At 44.8% G+C, this 18660-nt stretch overlaps 1 protein-coding gene across 1 annotated transcript in view; it reads left to right on the top strand.

The window, feature by feature from the left end:
- Positions 1-538: 538 nt before the first annotated feature.
- The window catches only part of LOC135395946 (gamma-aminobutyric acid type B receptor subunit 2-like), a 144074-nt gene continuing 125952 nt past the window's right edge, over positions 539-18660 (top strand). The window contains exon 1 of the mRNA XM_064627031.1: positions 539-1840. Coding sequence (XP_064483101.1) covers positions 1421-1840 — 420 coding nt within the window. The 5' untranslated portion in view covers positions 539-1420. The remainder of the gene's footprint in view (positions 1841-18660) is intronic.

Here is an 18660-nt window from a genome sequence, read left to right as displayed (position 1 = left end):
AACGATTTTCTGAGAAACGAAGGGTGTTCGTAAAGCGAGGTTTGACCGTACTCTTTTGCTGGCATCACAAAATATGTGAACTTGGAGTTCGCTGGAACTCGGAGGAAAGATACATCGTGTCGCTATCACTCCGTTCAACATGTGCACTTCACTGCACTCGATATCCCAAAGTTTTACCGTGTACTCCAGGACCGTATCGTCCCATCCAAGCTCGCTCTCCCGATCATCATCACGTATCCATTATTCTGATAACGTTACTGAAAAATATAAAACTACTGAAACGTCGAAGCTACCGAAGCTTGACAGTCGCATATTGCTCCTGCTACATGTATCACATCCGTAGTTCTAGAAGTCGCATCGAAAACCCCCTTCCCGTCAACGACCTCGCAAGGTGAAAAATTGCTCGACAGGTATTACCTGTCCGCCATGTCGCCGCACCTCTCACAGATGGCGACACCGCTGGCGCGGCGGGAATTCCGCCTTCGAACTCTCGTGCCCCGTCAGCCGAAGCAACAGAGTTTCGTTCGGGACACGAGCGCTTGCTCTTCGCTTTTACGCCGCTGCCGCAAAAATCGCTCGCTCACACGCGTGCGCAACTTCGCAAAAGTTTACGCGGCGAGTGCTGTGAGTGTGCTGCAAGTTCTTCTGCGGGTGCTTCTGCTCCTGGTTCTGTTCTTCCTTTTTTTTTTAATGTACCGTGTCCGTTTAGGAAACAGTGCACGAAAAGTAGAGAGTCTGAGAAACTCGTTACGGGAATTGCTTCGAGTTTGTGAAAGGCGATCGTGATAAGTTTGTTGGGTGATTCTGCTTCGAAGCGTGCAGGTTGCAGTGAAGGTATGTGATGTGGTGATGAGTACAGAATGCCGCACGTCGACTCATCTACGCGCCGCATATCAAGACAACACGAAGACTGTGACGCGAACAGTGTAACTACCAAGGTAACTGGCTAGAAAGAAGTTATTGTTTCTCAACTTTTAAACTTAGTCTTCGATTTTCTAGCGCGTACACCGTCGGAAATATGTTTCAGACTAACAGCTGGCGGAGGGCCGTCGCGGGCAATGATTACGCCCAGATGACTCCACAAAGAAGCAACCAAAGGAGCTATAGAACTTCCAAACTCCACATCGACCAATCATTCCACTAATATCGCATCCGCACATATCATAGTATACGTATCTCTTACACAATCTCACGACAATGTCATCGATGTCTGCGTCCACCTGCCGCTACGAACCGGGAGACGTCCTTGAATGCAACGCTCACTACGCGCCGGAGTGATTAGCATTCGTATCGTGCCTGTCCTTAGACATTCCCTTGACGAACAAATAAACGAGCAACAAAGAAGCAGGCGCGCAACTCGGAAACACGTCGTCAGAGGGCATCGTCAAAACGATGGGTTAGCGTGCTACACCAGGCACCCATGGTAGGGCGGAGGAGCTTCCTTCTGCTAGCTTGGACGCTAACCACCCCAGCGCTGGCTGGTCTCTACAGCGCCGAACTGGCATACAACGAAACCGAGGAATGGACCTACGCTGCTAACAACAGCGTCATGCCGCTCTTTACGCTCCCGTTCAACGATAGTGTGGAAGGTGGCAGTGACAAGAAGAAGGGTGACGTGGAAGATGACGCTTACCGAATTCCTCACCCCTTTCCGGTGGTTGGTGACGATAAAAAGGCTCAAGTTGTGTTCCTGCTCGGGTTGTTCGAGTTAAGCGGGCCCTGCAAGGCCGCCGAAAACGGAATAGCTGAGAGGGAAGCTGCGAGGATGGCTATAGAGCACGTCAACGAACGGGGAGTGATTCCGGGATATCGCTTGGAGATGTATGATAATGACACAAAGGTAAGCCATGTCATTCTTCTCGCCAAAGTGTTATCTTTGATTTGATGTAAAAATAATAATAATAATAATGACGAGGAATATGAGGAGAACGAATATGAAAAAAAAAGAAAGAAAACGAGTAATTCGCATCTATAATAATCAAATGCTGAATGAGAATCAGTTCGTGCGAGGGCGAAGACGAAGTATATAAGGTCATGAAAGTAGTTTGCGGAAAATGGAATCCTGTCATCGCAGATAATCTCATTTCATTCGTTGCCGGCTCCAACCGGTTCTAGCCCTTAGTGTCACTGTCACACTCATATCATACTGAATTAGGCCTGGCCAATCTCCCTTGCGGATCGCGGCCATCTTCTTGGGGAGAAGAAGAAGAAGAAGAAGTTTGCGGAACGTAGAGCATAACATAACTTATCTAGACCCCCCCCCCCCCCAGAATCTGGAGGAGACCCCCCTAAAATTTTGTGGGATTGTACAATATTTCGTCAAAAGCATGTAAATACGCCCCCCTTGCGGAGCCCAACCCCCCCCCCCCCTCCAAGAACGAAGGAACGAAAGAAAAGTTCTGGGTAGACCACTGGCGCATAACGTCACCATTTGATATGCAAGACGGCGTTTTCAACAATTTAATGGTCAATTTAATTATTGCTATTATTTGTTGTAATTGTTATAATTAATTATTTATTTATTTATTAACTTAATTTATTGGTTCTGATAGAGGAACAAAATTGTCACATCCTTCGAGTAACCTACATTACAGACCTTATCGCAAAGATCGCACACTGCTACACTGCGTTTACTCCGGCTTGACGCAACAACTTAAAGCAATAAAACGTAGACGTTTCACCACCTATCCCTGCGGCATCCTCAGTTTTTTACAGTTTTTTACGGCATCCTCACCTTTTTACAGTATGTATTCTCCAGGCTTTTGAAGTAGGTGTTTCATCACTTGAGGTCACACCAAGATACTGAAGCACATGTCGTTATGTTTGTTAATAATACAGCGATATATTTCACTGCAGTTCGAAGACTTAGAAGGATACAAGACTTACTCCACGTGCATCCCTCTTGAAAGTAACTTAAATAAGTACTTGCGCTATATTTTAACAGGTGGTCAATTCACTGTGGCTTCTTTTACCTCCAAAGTAGCCGATGACCGCCAGTTGATGGACGCTGCCTAGAGCAATGTAAGGTGGCATTGTGGCTACTGTGCAGCTTGTTGTGTCGCTTAATGGGGAACCAATATATAACGAAGACTGCTTATAACGCAAATGGTGCAACCTTCTCCGTTTTAACTTCCATGGGCATTTGTCATCGAACAAATTCGTTTTCAGTCGCGTACGCTCGCCATTAATGGTTAGCTCGAAAATAATACACGCAGTCATCGCCTGCGATACGAGGTAAAGATTTCCCAGGGTTATTCCGGCCCCGGTATACGTCCGCAATTGTAGCTTCGCAATGCAACACTATAGTTGGCAACGACGTCGACAGTTCTCCCTAAAGGACTCAAATTTACGAACTCATTTCGACACGGTTACAAAAATAAAGCCCCTTTCGCGTTCGCACGTAAAAGCAAACATATAAATCCCACCCTGCGGATGTCGCGATTAGTTCCTGCTAAACGTCAACTCCATGGAAGGAAATTCCCTCACCCTATCAGGTTCGACGTGCGCAGGCGGTTACGTTTTCCTTAGAACTCTTATCACGTTGAACTGCGCGACATAGTGTTACTAGTTGCCTCGTCCGGGTTAAGCCAATCTCATCTATAATCTTAGTGCCCTATACCTATATACGCAGTACCACATCGCATGGCAATTATGTTTTTTTTTTCTGTGCAATGACATGTCATGCTCACCTTGAGTCCAGGTAAAGAGGCAAACCGTTAGAGGTATGGCATCGACAGTATAAAACTAAGAAACCACACTATGTGATCGGGGGGGGGGGGCAATTTGAATTCTAGGGTCCTTGGGGCTATTTCTTTTCTTCACTCTGTCCATTTCAAGATCTGGAGTAGAGTGCCTTCTACATAAGCGCCACAGACTGCATTTTATTTTATTTTTTTCCAGCAGCCAACACGGGCCCAGAGTGTACGCCACTTCTACAGATTAATCGTAAAAAACCTTTTCCTTATAACTTCAAGTAGTCATATTAGTGACAGGACTATTTGTTCCACCTTGCAATCAGTAGCTGCCCCATGGGAATGGGATCCACGGTTGATAATGAATCCTGAAATCAGAAAGCGTTCCTTTACATAAAACTATTTATCGCAGTTGAAGAATTGAGCTATTACTGCGCAACAATAGCAATGTCACCGGATAACAATATTATATTAGAGATGAACTCATGATTAATATGTTAGTTGTGTGTTTTCCTTTGTATTTTGCAGGTATCTTGGTGCACCATTTCCTAGACCCTCGGATAGTTTATGGGCACCTAATCAAAAATAAAATAATAATAATAATAATATACATATTGTTATTGTTGTTATTATTATTATTATTATTAGCTCCCAACGTTATAACTTAGGTCAGTGCTCTGCAAGCTAGACTTTTACAGACACAAAGAGGGGGGGGATATGTTTATTAAGAAAATAAAGAAAGGAATGGTTAGCCAGACGGAGGTCGGCTTGCTATTCCCAAAAAAAAGGAAAAACGGAGAAGAGAAGAAAAGGAAAAACAGACACAAGACACACAGCCTAGACATACGAAGCAAGAAGTATTCAGCCATACACCGTTGCGTCTCTGTAATTGAAGAGATTCACTGAAAGAACACGGAGAACACGGGCGAATGACCAGAGGTACCCCATTCCATTCTACGAAAGGGCGCAGGGGTGTTTTAAAAAATATATGCAACGGGGGGGGGGGGCTTACACGGACCAAGATTATTACAAAGACGTAGAGCTCCACATCTATGAAATTAACTGAATGTTGTTAGCAACCGTGTATCGTCGCCGACAGTACTTTTTCACTGTATCTAGTTAATTATATCAGACCCATTCCTTAGATTTTAAAATATTCCATTAAGGGCTGAGGTGTCAAAGGGAAAGTTGCAGACTGCGTTGGGAATCACCCGACTGAGATGTATTAAAACGGGTACGCTTCGTGGGGATATCTTTTCTTTTTTGCATAAACGGTACGGTTGCAAAAGACCCTCCCCCCCAAAAAAAAAAGCACGCGTACACGCGTAAGCCGCGTCGCAACAACGCTACCACAATATTTCAAGACGTCGGGCGCATGATGGAAATCTTGGAGTGATGACAGGTCAACTTGTTGGCAATCCGAGAGAACTCCTGGGGCTCCTGGCTGAGAATCATATTCTGGAACACTGCTTCAACCAGTCATCATTCTTTTTCTCGCTTTCCATATCACATTTATCCTTTTTTTCTTTTAATGTACGCTCTAAATTTGGGACGCAACGTTATGCTGGTGCCGCGGTCAGACCGCCCCGGAATAGGTGCGCAGGTACAACATTCGGTTCCGTTGTCCCCACGCCAAAATTATCCAATCGTCTCGGACAGAGTTTCAGAACGGACTCAGTCAAGTCTACAAGCTTTTTTTTTTTTTCGTCCCTTCTTTTTCTCCGCGTCAGGTGCTGCTTTTAGTTCTAAGACCCGCCGCCGGAAGAACGTTCTGGCACAAGGCCACATACACGACACGAAACGACAACAATTTTATGTTGATGATGATGAAGAAGAAATATGCACTTTTAGCGCTCAGATTAGTGACCAAATTATAAAGCACCGTCGTCTCGACTCAGAATCCGTAATGAGTTCGTTTTGTCTTTTTTTAATGAACACATCCCCCCCCCCACACACACACGCACACACATCCGTAATGAGAGGGCAATTTTTCCTGTTGGCAGCAGTCACAAAATGGCTTTAATACACTCAATGAATGACACCTGTGCCGTCTTACACATGGCGGCTGTTCTCCACGTCGTCGGGTTACTAAGCAAAACTCGGAAGGCGTCTGTACGCCTCACATAGCCACGGTTGCTTCGTGGCGCTAACATAGATTAAACAAAAAGTTCAGTAACTAATTAGAATTATTCAGGCATGATGTGAACACCTCGCGTCGTTCTTGTACTCACAGTTATGGGAGGCGTCATAACCGGAGCTGGAAGATGAGATCCAAGTGGTGGCTAGCATCCTCAAGCGTGCGGTAGACTATTCGTCTGCTGCTCAAACACGAACGGCTACAAAGTCAAAGGCACGAAGAGGATCTTGCTATTAGAAGTAATGACTTAATGGTTAGCTTTTATTGTAACTTGGGAACAATGAGAAAGATTACGACCATTGTCGAAACGTGGGCCTCTGGTGCGTAATTACTCTAAACGATGTTCATTGTCAAGGACAGTAACTTACTCTCGGGGTTCGCTACATTGAGGTCGTAGTTCGCATGCAACGAACGTTACGTTCACGTCCATTTTAAGTCAGAGAAAGGTTTGCAGCAAGCAAAAGCCTACATATAACCCATCGTATTTCACTGTAGGATCAGTATAATTAGATAAAGCACAATAGAGAATTAGAGGCTGGCATGTCTACCCAGCGAGACCCCCCACGTGGAGCACGACATTAGAGAATTAGCGATAGTTGCTTCCGGGTCACAGATTATGGGAAAGTCGACAACAAATGAAACAGGATCTCTTGTTCCGTCTCGTACTCATTTTCGTCCAGAGTTTTTTTCTTATGTGTGTGTGTTCGATGTATTCCTATGCTATGGGGAAATTTATGAGACATTATATGAACACACACATTCCACGTATCCCTACCAACAGGCAACGTGCATGTTAATGCCACGTGATATTAAATTTTCCTCAAACACAGGCAGGCCTATACATTCGATATTTGTCTATGTATCGATATTCGGCTTCGGTATCTTACGTAATTCTACCATATTTCCCCTATGTGTAGGTCCGCGTGCATATAATGGTAGTTTTGCAATACTGGCCATGGGTTCTGCGTTCGCTACAGGAGCAGTTTGGAAATATTGGCGTTGTCATGTAGGGAACCTACCTATGAAGTTAGGCCTCTTTGCGCATATTCCAACTTTAGCGTACGTTCCACCCCATATAGAGAGGATTGCTGTGCTTGCCCGCCACACCATGCGAACAATTCAGAACTGTAGAACCTCGCTTCGGAGGCTAGTACAGTCCTGTCTCGGCGACTAGAACATGATTTCCCACTCACCACGAATATGAATGATCGTGTGTGTATGTCATGTTTCTGTGGGCATCCATGGCAAGACCATGTACCGTTCCACATTGAAACATGCTATATGCACCGTCTGGCGACCATCGGATGTAATACTGCCTGATATTCCCTTGTGTCCATGTTATATTATCGTCTGTTATAAAATCGTATCGTATATCGTAATCGTATCGTATATCGTAATATCGTAATCGTATGTTATAATATCGTCATATTAAATTTTCCTCTAACACCCAACTAAGCGATGGCGAGAGGTATGGTTTATAACATACACTCTTAAGAACGAACTTCACCGCTTGGCACGCTTCTAGCGAACCTTCATCTAGAATGATATCGTTATCTGCGCTGATTTGTTGCAAACGGGGGGCGTACGCTTTTTTGTGACACTTATGCTGTTCATAATTGTCACAAAAAAGGCGTACGCCTCCGGTTTGTAACAAATCAGGGCAGATAACGATATCTTTTGAAATGATGGTTGGCTAGGAGCGTGCTATGCGGTGAAGTTCATTTTTAAGCGTGTACGTTACACGCATAGCTGTAGGCGCGACTTTTCTGCGTTTTAGATGCAACCCGAAGTTACAGGTGTTCTTTGAAGGAGTCGTTCGCGCCTTCACCAAGATGTGGCAGTTCGAAGGGACCGATGTATTGAGAAGACAAAGATGGTGAATGGTGGTGAAAGACGTTTATGCTGAATGAGGACGAAGCTCCCGTTTGAGCCGTCGCTTGCGTGGGTGGAATGCATTTCACAGTATTTTTATCCTGGGTACCTCTGGATATCCGCCATGAACACTCTCTTGGTATCTACCCGTGCATAATCGCGTTGGAGTCTGCATCTTGTGAGTAAATGCACTTGTTTGTTTTTCTCTTGTATTCCGTAGTATCTGCGCACGTCCCCCCCCCCCCTTCTTTTTAATGAAAAAGCCACTCTGCATCCGAAGAACAGGATGTGGAACTCCTCGACCTGTCATATGCAGATTTATTCCCAGAACTTTATGTTCATTTTTTATAAACAAACCAAAACTATCCCAACCCAAACTCTAAGAAAAAAAGGAGTAAAACGGGGAGTAATTGCAGCTTCTACTCCCCTAGTCTGCAATTACTAGCGTTTTTAGTCCCCTAACCCGACATTTTAGTACAGATATTTACTCCCCAGGACTGCAAATTGTGACTAAACTTCGGGAATGGTCTCATGAATGCAATAGTCTACGTAAATTCGTGCCCTTCGTCAATTTGTACGACATAAGGCTCTATAAATCCAACAATGTAGCCATTTTCCAGCCACACAGAGTAAGAAACAGTTAGCGCATCTTTCTTCGCAAATTGTGCCCATGTATGACGCAATATTTTATATCACTCGATATATCACGGTTGACGGTTTGCTTCAAAGTATTTTCATGAATGCACACGAATTATGTACTTGGGACTCTTACAACAGCGCGTGAAATGCAGTCTCCACTCAGTCACATTAATTTACTCCCGTGCATTTACTCCCGAAAGGGGCTATTTTTTTTGGCAACGCATTTAGTCCCCAAAAGGAATAAAAGTGCTCCTTTTTCCTTAGAGTGCAGATCGCGTCAAAAGAGCGCGAAAATGCTCATGGAGTGCCATGCACGAAGCCACGATATTTTTTTAGCATTCTCGTCCATATGTTTTCCGCAATAACTTTCTCATAAACACACTGCGGGTGCAGGACAATACCAGAATCGCAGTCATCACGTGACCATTGCATACGAATTTTACAAATTACTTAACAAATACTGATACCTAAAGGGCCACTGCATACTGAATCTCGTGTAGTGTCACAAAAATTAATTTGTAGTTTCGAGAAGTACGACGTTGCATAGGGCACTCAACCTGCAACACATCTGGCAACATTGCTCCCCGAAGATCGATTTCTGTCCCCTCACCGCAGCTGCTGCCGGATTTCCAACGTTGGGTGAAGAACGGAGACGATCCCACTGTTGCTAGGGGAGAAACCCTAACTCTCGATGACGTCACCAACTCTTAGAAAATGAAAATTTATGGATGATGATGATGATGATGAAAAAGCAAAATATGGTGTTCTGAGGATCCTCTCACATATTCGTGATACGAAATAAAATATCATATATAATAAAAATAAAATAATGTAATTAATGCGATGACAACCGTTAGCATTAGACGTTCGTCTTGCTTCTAATTGCTTCTTTTCTGCTTCTTATATTTTTATATACTTTGACTAGTATTTTGACTAGTAGAAGGCCCGGGATCCATTGGAGAACGTTGTAGTATAAACTGCCACACGACATGAGACACAAACTCAGCCGCTCTCGAAACTCTCTGAACACGTCCAGGGACGAGGCGCAACTGACCACCTCTCCAGCTCCAGCTGGCGAGCTCCGCGCTTCCGCGTGATGGAGAAGAGCGAATCAGCCTGCGGAGCCCGCGGCCTGATTCGCTCTTCTCCGTCACGTGCCCCGCTGCACACGGACACCTCACTTACCTCGCTAAGACGCAGACTTTTCTTCAAAACGAGGCTTCTAATGCTAACGCATTAATAACTTTTTATAATATTATTATTATTATAACTATCCCGTTGCGGCACTTTAACAAGTCGTAGAGTATTTAACACTTAACAAAATTAATGAACTTATTGTCGCTATTATTATTATACCTAGTATAGGTATTTTACAAAGTTTGTAGTATTTCCCGATACCTCGACGTCACCCGGATAGATATGGTACGCAGAACGTCCGTCCGACCGTCGGAGGAACTGGGGGGAGAGAACGTTACCTGAATGACGATCCTGCTGCGGATCGAAGATCCATTTTGGGCTCGCCACATCGCTCGCTTTTTTATTCTTTAAGTCTGTCTTCAACTCTCCATACGGGAGAGTGCTGTAGTAGGGTTCTTCCCCCCAAGTTGCGATTTTATTTTTTGTTCTGCGGCTCTTGCAGCTGTTTGCGTTGAAAGGAAAGAGAGGATACTGGATGTGTGCTATGCATTACCGCGATTACAGTATTCACAGATAGTGTTTGCGACGTGTCCCTTCGGCGTGAATAGCAATTTCGGCATCTTTCGCATTCCTCCATAGGTGATTTGCTCCCTTTACACCTTCATGCTGCCTCCTGAAGGTTTGTGGTGTTTGCACGCGGGACAGTACTTGTTTGTTGAAATTTCTTCTGACAGCGTTTGAAGAGACTTCGCGAATGATCTCCGCCTAATCTTGAATATCGATATCTGTCACGGGTGGCACAGACTAAAATGTGGATACTTTTTATCGATAGACAGGGCGCTTCACCTAACGTGCTAGAAACACAAAATTAAAAAAAAAAATATTCTCTGAAAATTGTGGGGTCAGCGCTACTTGTCTTGGGAGAACTTTTGTCATGACTTCTGAGCACTTTTATCAATTTTCACGACACTTTCACAACTTTCGCGACAAATTGAATTTTGAATTTTCTTAATTTTACAGACTCAGAAATTTGCCACCATCAACCTAACGTTCTTCCGCCGTTACGTTCATCACTTTTCCATCATTTGTTGTTGTTGTTGGTGGTGGTTTTCGTATTGTTGTGGAAGTGGCTTCCGTCGCAGCTTTACGTTACTTCTGCGACGTCCACGACTCAACGTCGCCTTCACCCCTGTGTTCCGGGTTAACCTGGGTTACAGTAACACGGCGCCGTACCCAGCTTGCCACACCCCAGCTACGATTCCCCATGTCATCGAGGACTGCGACCGGTACACGTGTGAACGCCGGGTGCTTCGGCGCAAACTTGAGCTCTTTGACCATAGACCATTCAGCTTGTCCAAAGCACTTAGCCCATGGAGCTCCCCTGCGCATTAGTGCCGGGCTCTTCGCTCCTTTTTTGCTTTCGTGCATGCCACTGGCTTCCTCGAAGAGCTCTAAGCAGAACTCCGACCTGTCTTCGCCTTCGCGCTCACCATTAATTCATCCCCTCATATTAACCTATTTGGAGTGGGGTAGGGTCTTGCGGCTACCACGGGGAAACATCCCATGTCATCATCACTTCTCCTTCATTTATCGTTGTTGTTTGGTAGTTGTACTGCCAGAAACGGAAAAGACATGACAGATATAGCCTGTTCCATTGTAAAACACATCCTCTACTACGATGGCAATGGCTGGAACAAAAAAAAAAAAGCATCGTTTCGAGACGCGTAAATTGTCAGCCGAGCTCGGTTCTTCGTCAAGTTAATGCAACATGCGGCGGAAGAAAGCGGTGACCTGCCGCTTCCTGTTTCCTTCTCTCTGTTTTTTTTTTTTCAGATAACCATGAGATAACTTTGCGTTGTCACCTTGCTGCCGTTGTCAGCAGAGGAATGGAACAGGAAGAGTGAAAGGGCAGGTCTATGTCATCCTTGGGTCGTTCCTTTCGAAGCGATATGGCTGTCTTTTTCCTTTTTTTTCTTTTCATCTATCACTGTTGTAGCAGGTAATTTATTTTGTAATAGAGTAGGGCAAATTCAGCATGCGCTTTCTGCTCTGGCAAAAAAAAAGAAGAAAAAAAACTGGCGAATTTCTGAGTTGAGTTTAGAAAACTACGCCATCTCCCCATTTCGTCAGAATGTAATTGTTGTTGTTGTTACGCCACTGATAATTAGTAAAAGTGCTCGCCGGAAGTCATGGCAAATGTTACAATAATAATCATCTTTATTTTGGCTCAACAGCTGAAGCCGGAGCTCTTGGATTAGATGTTCGCACAAAGTGAACAGCGTTGACCCCACAATTTTCAATTACATTTTTTTAATATTCTTTAGCACGTAAGGTGAAATATGCTGTATCCTCGAGAAATATCGATAGATACCGACACTCCCCAATATTTATCTGTACATATATTGATACTTATCAATACTATTATATCAACAAAACGATATGGTACGTTTTACGGGGATGCCCATTATAGCCGACCCCATTCTAAGCACTAAGCACTGCTGTAGTCGTACCACCCAGAACAATAAAAGGAAAGAATAAATAATCGCGCGTTTAGATATTGCGCGAAGTAACGTAATTGCAGCATTAACACTCGCGCAGCTATAGGGAACACGAGGAAAGGCCACTTTCGTTATCCGACGCTAATCGTCCGCACCTCGACTTGTGATTCGCGTGCGCTGCCGACGACATAACGCATCTCTGAGTGGCAAAGATAAGCTCCGGTGATTTTTCGCTCGGGGGGTTACGAGAAGGGATTTCCCTTCTGGCAGGCCCGGCTGTTTACACAGCGACTCCGAGAAAATGTCAGGACCAGTGTCACGCGGTTGCCACCAACATCTGCAGTACAGTCTGGGGGACGCAGACAACGTGGTCACGTCGTAATAAAAAAAAAAACTCGTTTAAAATAGTTTCGTGGCGGTGGTAGCACGATCTAGATGAGCACCCTGTGCCGTCCTATTGTTCTATGTCTCTGGTTATCTCAGGACGTACCTTGATGTTCGATGGCTTTTTTTCTTCTTGGTGCCCCTTAAGTTTTATTTAGATATTTCTTCGTTCTTCTTCTTTTTTATTTGGGGCTGTACAAAATTGCCTTCCGCGTTATTGGTTTTCGTGCGAAAAGCCGCTCAGTTCTTGACGCTGTTAATGCGTTAATTCTTCTCTGTTAATACGATGAGAAGTCTCATTGAGAACGTACGAAGTTCGATATGTGATCTGTCCTTGATTAGGACAATGTTTCCCTTTTACAATGTATACATGCACACACGAAGGCTGCTCTAGAGATTATTTCTACTTGGCCCGCTCGTTGATGGTAGCCAAGGTCGTGCTGAAGACTGGTGAAGGTGGCGGGTTCGAATGCTACTACCGGATGTGCTGACTGAGGTTTTCCATGGGTTTTCCGAGACTTTCCGGACGGATGTCGGCACAGTTCCCCCTAAAGTCGGCCCAGGACGCATACTAACCCCCCTGTCCCCCACTCCTTCCTGCTGTCCTCTCTCCATCTGTCCACGTCTGAACGCCGCTCATAGCCACTGTTGCTTCGCGGCGCTGACACGGAACGCAACAAAGTTAAACTTGGGAAGAGATGCTCCTGCTGTAACTCCACCAAGCTACAACTTTGTTTGGCTAACCTTTCCCTGTCTTTTTTTTTTTCTAAATCTTATTTGTTCTAATAAATAACACCCCCCCCCCACCTCCTTCCCCAACCAAGCGATTTCCAATTTCACAACGGCCACAACGACGGAATCGATTTTCAAAATGGGGATAATATAAGGCGGTTCTTCCGTTTCGCGACTCTTATACTGCTTCGAACCCTTTCAAGGCGACGGAGAAAATCCGAAGAGCCACATATAAAAACTTCAAATGAAGTCAATGAGGCGTCCAATTGCAAGACTGCAGGAACACAATGCAGATTAGCGTAGCAATTTCGAAGATTAGCGTGGCGAATTGCGTATTGGTTCAGCTGTCGCACAGCTCTCTGTGTTGGTTAAAGTGTTACTTTAAAAGCCGTAAGTGTCCCAATTATTAGCTGCGAAACGTTGTAGTAGCCCCGCATGTACTCGCAAATATTCTTAACTGTAATCAACACTGCGTGCTGGCATGGCATCCCAGATCGACATAAATGTTCCTTCCGACGATTTCGCCGCCTACGTATCGTTCTAACCGATATACGCGTACATCGAATCCCTCTTTCCTTTCCGTTCCTTTCTTTATTGCTTAATAAATATACCACGCCCTCTTTTGCGTTCACTCCAGAAGACTGTCGTTTCAGACATGATTCACTCTTATCCAGAGGCAAACGCGATATATTTTTGCAAAAAAGCGAGAGAAATTCATCGAGATGTGACAGGGAACGCTAAATAAATCCAGAGACAAACGTGATATATTTTTGCAAAAAGCGAATAAATCCAGAGACAAACGCGATATATTTTTGCAAAAAGCGAGAGAAATTCACCGAGATGTGACAGGGAACGCTAAATAAATCCAGAGACAAACGTGATATATTTTTGCAAAAAGCGAATAAATCCAGAGACAAACGCGATATATTTTTGCAAAAAGCGAGAGAAATTCACCGAAATGTGACAGGGAACGCTAAATAGCTTTAATTTGCCAGCAAAATTGCAGCAAAAATGCTCGGGGCGACGTCTACTGGGAAATATTCCGCAATTTCTCGCGCAATGGTGATCTATGTTTCCCGACTGGCTTCCTGCTGCTGATGACAACGTAGCCGACACGTATAGCCGACTTCTTTTGTTTTAGACCCAGTGTTATGCGCATGCAGTGTAGTTTTGCCACCGTACAGCAATGCGCAGTTGGCGACTTCGACACAGTGTTGCCCGTAATTTTCAATTTTAATTTTCTAAAAAAAAATATGAGCGCGATTGTAAGGATAATTTTAAAGTAAAGGAGTTTCTCCTGGCCAGGTGGCGCGAGTGAGCAGCAACGTCAGCGCCCCAAATTATGCAACACCCGGTAGTTTAGCGGACGACGCGGCACTTCCAAATACACGGTCCCGAACTGTTCGCACTTTTCAAGAAGCACCGCTTTTTCTGTGGATTTCCTACAGGTTTTGTAGCTTTCCTTGGCACCATACCGTTTCAAACACAATGCAAAACCTGCTGATGAACTGGCCCACTCCCCGCTGTGCTTTGTCTATGGCTCACAATGTCGATCGGCATAGTGAGCACGCACCTTTAGAGTATTGAGTACTCAGGATATCGAACAGATAAGTTTTCTGAGATTGCAGCTCCACTGCTTGACAGTGCCTTCACTTCAAAACAAATTATCTGCGTCAAGTCGTTATAGACGTCTGATGCGCACGCACCCAGCTGCTTTCCTTTGTAGTTTTCACGTGCACGACAACAGATACATTGAAGGGGAACTGCCTTGAGTCGGAGGCAAAGACGGAGGGAACAAACACGAGACACCGACTCAGAGGTCCCGAAGGAGGTCCTTTTGTGACCCCCGGTCCCTCCCCAATATGTGCTCGTTGTTTGACTGAATTAAATATAATATTTTTTGCTGGTTCTGAATGGCTATGCTGTGTTTGTTCCCTCAGACTTTTTGCCTCAAACTCTAAGAGTGTTCCCCTCAGTGACTTCACACCAGCTGGCTTGCCTCGTCTACATTACTTCTCTGACAGATACATGAATCAAAGTTAAAACTCGGGCTGGTTGGTACATAGTTCAAGATTAAAACGCCCCAGTGGAGGGTAAAAACATTAAAATCTGTACAAGACGCAGAAAAGTGCGTGTGTGGTGTGTCTCTTCCGCGTCTTTTGTATTTTTAATTCCGTAACGTTTTTAGCCCGCACTGTTTTTTTCTTTCTTTCTTTAATGTTGCGATACATGATCGTGATGGCACGAAGAGTCTCGCCGCTGTAGTAACGCGCCCCTAGGGCCTTACATGTTGGATATTATGTGTGATGGGAACCAAATGGACTAGCCACACACATACACAAAACGCAGAGGACAGGTAACGCATACATTGTAGGCAAAGGCCATGTTATAAGGCTAGCTGACTGCTCGCCGGTCAGTGCTAAGTAACACACACCAAGCGTCTCATGGGGCATCTGGTAGCACCGGCGTTACCTCCATTTTTTTTTTTTTTTCTATCGATGCCCTTCCTTCCATGTAGGATATAAAAGGTATTATACGTGCACAATGGCTGCCGAGAACTATACGTATCAGTTCAGCACATAAGTCCACTAGTCGTAGCTGTCCTCCGAGCCCCTTCTGAAATATTACAGGGCGGCTGTGCATTAAAAAAAGGAAAAACAAAAAGCGCTCCGAAGGACACAATAAATCACAATACAATAAACACATAAGTAGAAAAAAAATAAAAACAGAAGATGTTATAGCATAGATAGCAATAACAGTCGGTGGTTGTCACGAACTGCATATACATAATCGGAGACCCTGACGAGGTTGGTTGATGTTATTCAATTCAGCACGATATGTTTGTTTCTCCACGTTCGGGACCTGCGAGGATGGTAATCCGTCATTGTCTACTATGAGCACTCAATGATTCCAATGTCGCTGAGCAAGGAAACATTTATCCGCAATGTGTTTGGTAGATCCCTCCATCTATAACTGCTCGCATGTACAGCAAAGGAGTGCGCGGGCATATAGCCAAAAGATGCAGGAAACGCCACGACTGAGCAATTTGTCACTTGCCCTCCCAGACAGACATATGAGATCAGGTCGTGAGCCAGAGGGTCCGTACGGTAGATGCGGGAAGTATGTCGCTATAACTGCATGTCTTGTTTCCATATCTTATCACGCGGCGTTACATACTTCTTGCAATTTCTAAATATCATTTTGAAACCGTCCGGATTGGTTCAAAGAAACAACCGAAAGGCAAATAGAGCTCCGTAGATTCCAATGGCTCCGTTTCAGCTCCATTAAAAACATGGACGAGAAAAACGCAAGATGTGAAACAGGCCTGAACGGAACACTAAAAGTTTTATCACGGTCTCATGACAAGTGAAGAGCTGTTATGGGACACTTGGGGACCATAGGACTGGGCCAGAGGGACATCACAAACGAAGGACAGAGAAAACGCACGCTCGACATCGTATAGACTCAGACACATTGAAAACATCAGGCGCGCGTCGAAGCAAGGCAGTCAGCAAGACAAACTGGAAGAAAGTATGCCGCAGAGTGACTACAGGCCGCCACAGACTGGACATCAACTACAAAGCGGAATCCCCACAAGCGATAACGGTAACGAACAAGGACGTATGCGAGTCGCCACCTGGTAGATGATCGACATGGCCGTCCAAATATTGCCCCGTGGAACATTTTTTACCCTATAGTGTGGCGCGCTGACATCACTGCCCATCGACAGAGGAAAGTGTTCGGCAGTTAAAGGGGCACTAAAGTGCAAAAATGTATCGTCACGGAATGAAAAATTCCGTTACCTTGAAAGCAATACAAAAGGAACGGGATCCATTCGTTGCATCGTTCGTGATTTATGGGCGAACGAAACTGCAATTTACGTGTTTTTTTTTTCTTTTTTGCTTCCGAGTTTGCGCCGCGAAGCAACTGCGGCTATGAGCGGCGTACAGATGTGGACGGATGGAGAGAGGACAGCAGGAAGGAGTGGGGTACAGGGGCGTTAGTATGCGTCCTGGGCCGGCTTCAGGGAGAACTGTGCCGACATTCGTCTGGAAAGTCTCCGGAAAACCCAGAGGAAAACCTCAGAACAGTACAGCCGGTGGTGGGATTCGAACCCACCACCTCCCAGTCTTCAGCACGACCTTGGCTACAACCATCGAGCGGGATGCAAATTTGCGTTGTCTTTCTTCTCTCCTTCTCCAGAAGCGCGACAATGGGGGAAGGCTTCGGATTGGTTTCCTCCAACCATCTCCCGCTATGATTGAACAAATCATTTGAGGAGACCAATGACAGGTCCCTCCGCATTCTCTAGTTCCTTTCGTACTGCTGTCAAGGTAACGGCATCTTTCATTCGGGCACGAGTTGGAGGCTTCGAAATTTCGATGTTGCACCTTAATATCTAGTTTTACTAGACCGGAAGCACGCAACGAAAACGATAAGACAGAAGAAACTGGAAAACGCTGCCTCGGGAATGCCATGTCTGCCACTTCAGAGAAGGAGCGCGATTGGCTTATTGCGTTTTCGGAACCATTGCCGTAAAGGGATCCGATCTAGTACCGATATAGTACCGATCTAGTACTAAAACTCCCTGATGTGACGTAGAGCATATGTCTGGTCGTGGAGTACTGTGACCTGCTGGCATTCATTTCTTTTAGGCATTAATCTAGCATCTGCCCTCTATGCACGTGACGTTCGTAAATATGGTACAAGTTATACTTAAGCCATAACAAAAGAAAAGACAACGTGTACATTCTTCACATTCTCAAATGAAAACTATCGCTTTACGTGTAAATGTACCCCCAATTTCTTTCTTTTCATTCTATTAAACATATCCCCCCCCCCAATTGCTATGAAAATTCGGGAAAGGTGCATTTCTGGGTATATTTGACCAGATACAGTATTCGAGCACGACTTCACAGACTGACATCACCGTTCCAAAGCCAACCTGTGCAACTACAAGTTTAGTACTCTAACCGACAAACAGAGGTCAACAACAACAACGACAACATAGATGAATGGATGATGATGATGTGGGATGTTTCCCTGCGTTGAGTGCAGGACCCTACCCCATTCCAAAGAGGTTCATATGAGAGGTCAACAGCCTGAGACAATATCCGTTTTTGATACAGACCCACAAAACTTCCGGCGGACCTACATGACGGCGGAAACACCCGACGATGTAGAACCTATTTTCGAGCTCATAATTCTCGGGTTATTATTTGTATGTTTGCATTGTACTATGTTTGCGTTCGTGTATTTTTGTTGTCTGCTTCTATGTAAATGTCCAAATGTGCACCATTATCAAAGCTTATGCTCTTCGCGGGCACAGAAAACTGAATGAACAAATGAATGAATTGAACTGAATTGCCCAGTCAACTGCAAACGTCGAAACGGTATCGTCGTCGTCGTCGTCAGTGCCGAAGTTTATGGGGATGCTCGCATCTACAGGGTGTATGCTATAAAAGGTCAGTGACATTTTCGCGCGTGACACTATATCTATTTGAGAGACGGACTTGTGCTGCCATACAGTGAATCACTTATGCCAGAGAAACCTACAAAAAAATTGTGG

Source organism: Ornithodoros turicata, chromosome 5, assembly GCF_037126465.1.
Source record: "Ornithodoros turicata isolate Travis chromosome 5, ASM3712646v1, whole genome shotgun sequence".
Classification (NCBI taxonomy): Eukaryota; Metazoa; Arthropoda; class Arachnida; order Ixodida; family Argasidae; genus Ornithodoros; species Ornithodoros turicata.
Note: the sequence above shows the minus strand (reverse complement) of the source record. Positions and strands in the feature narration are given on the sequence as shown.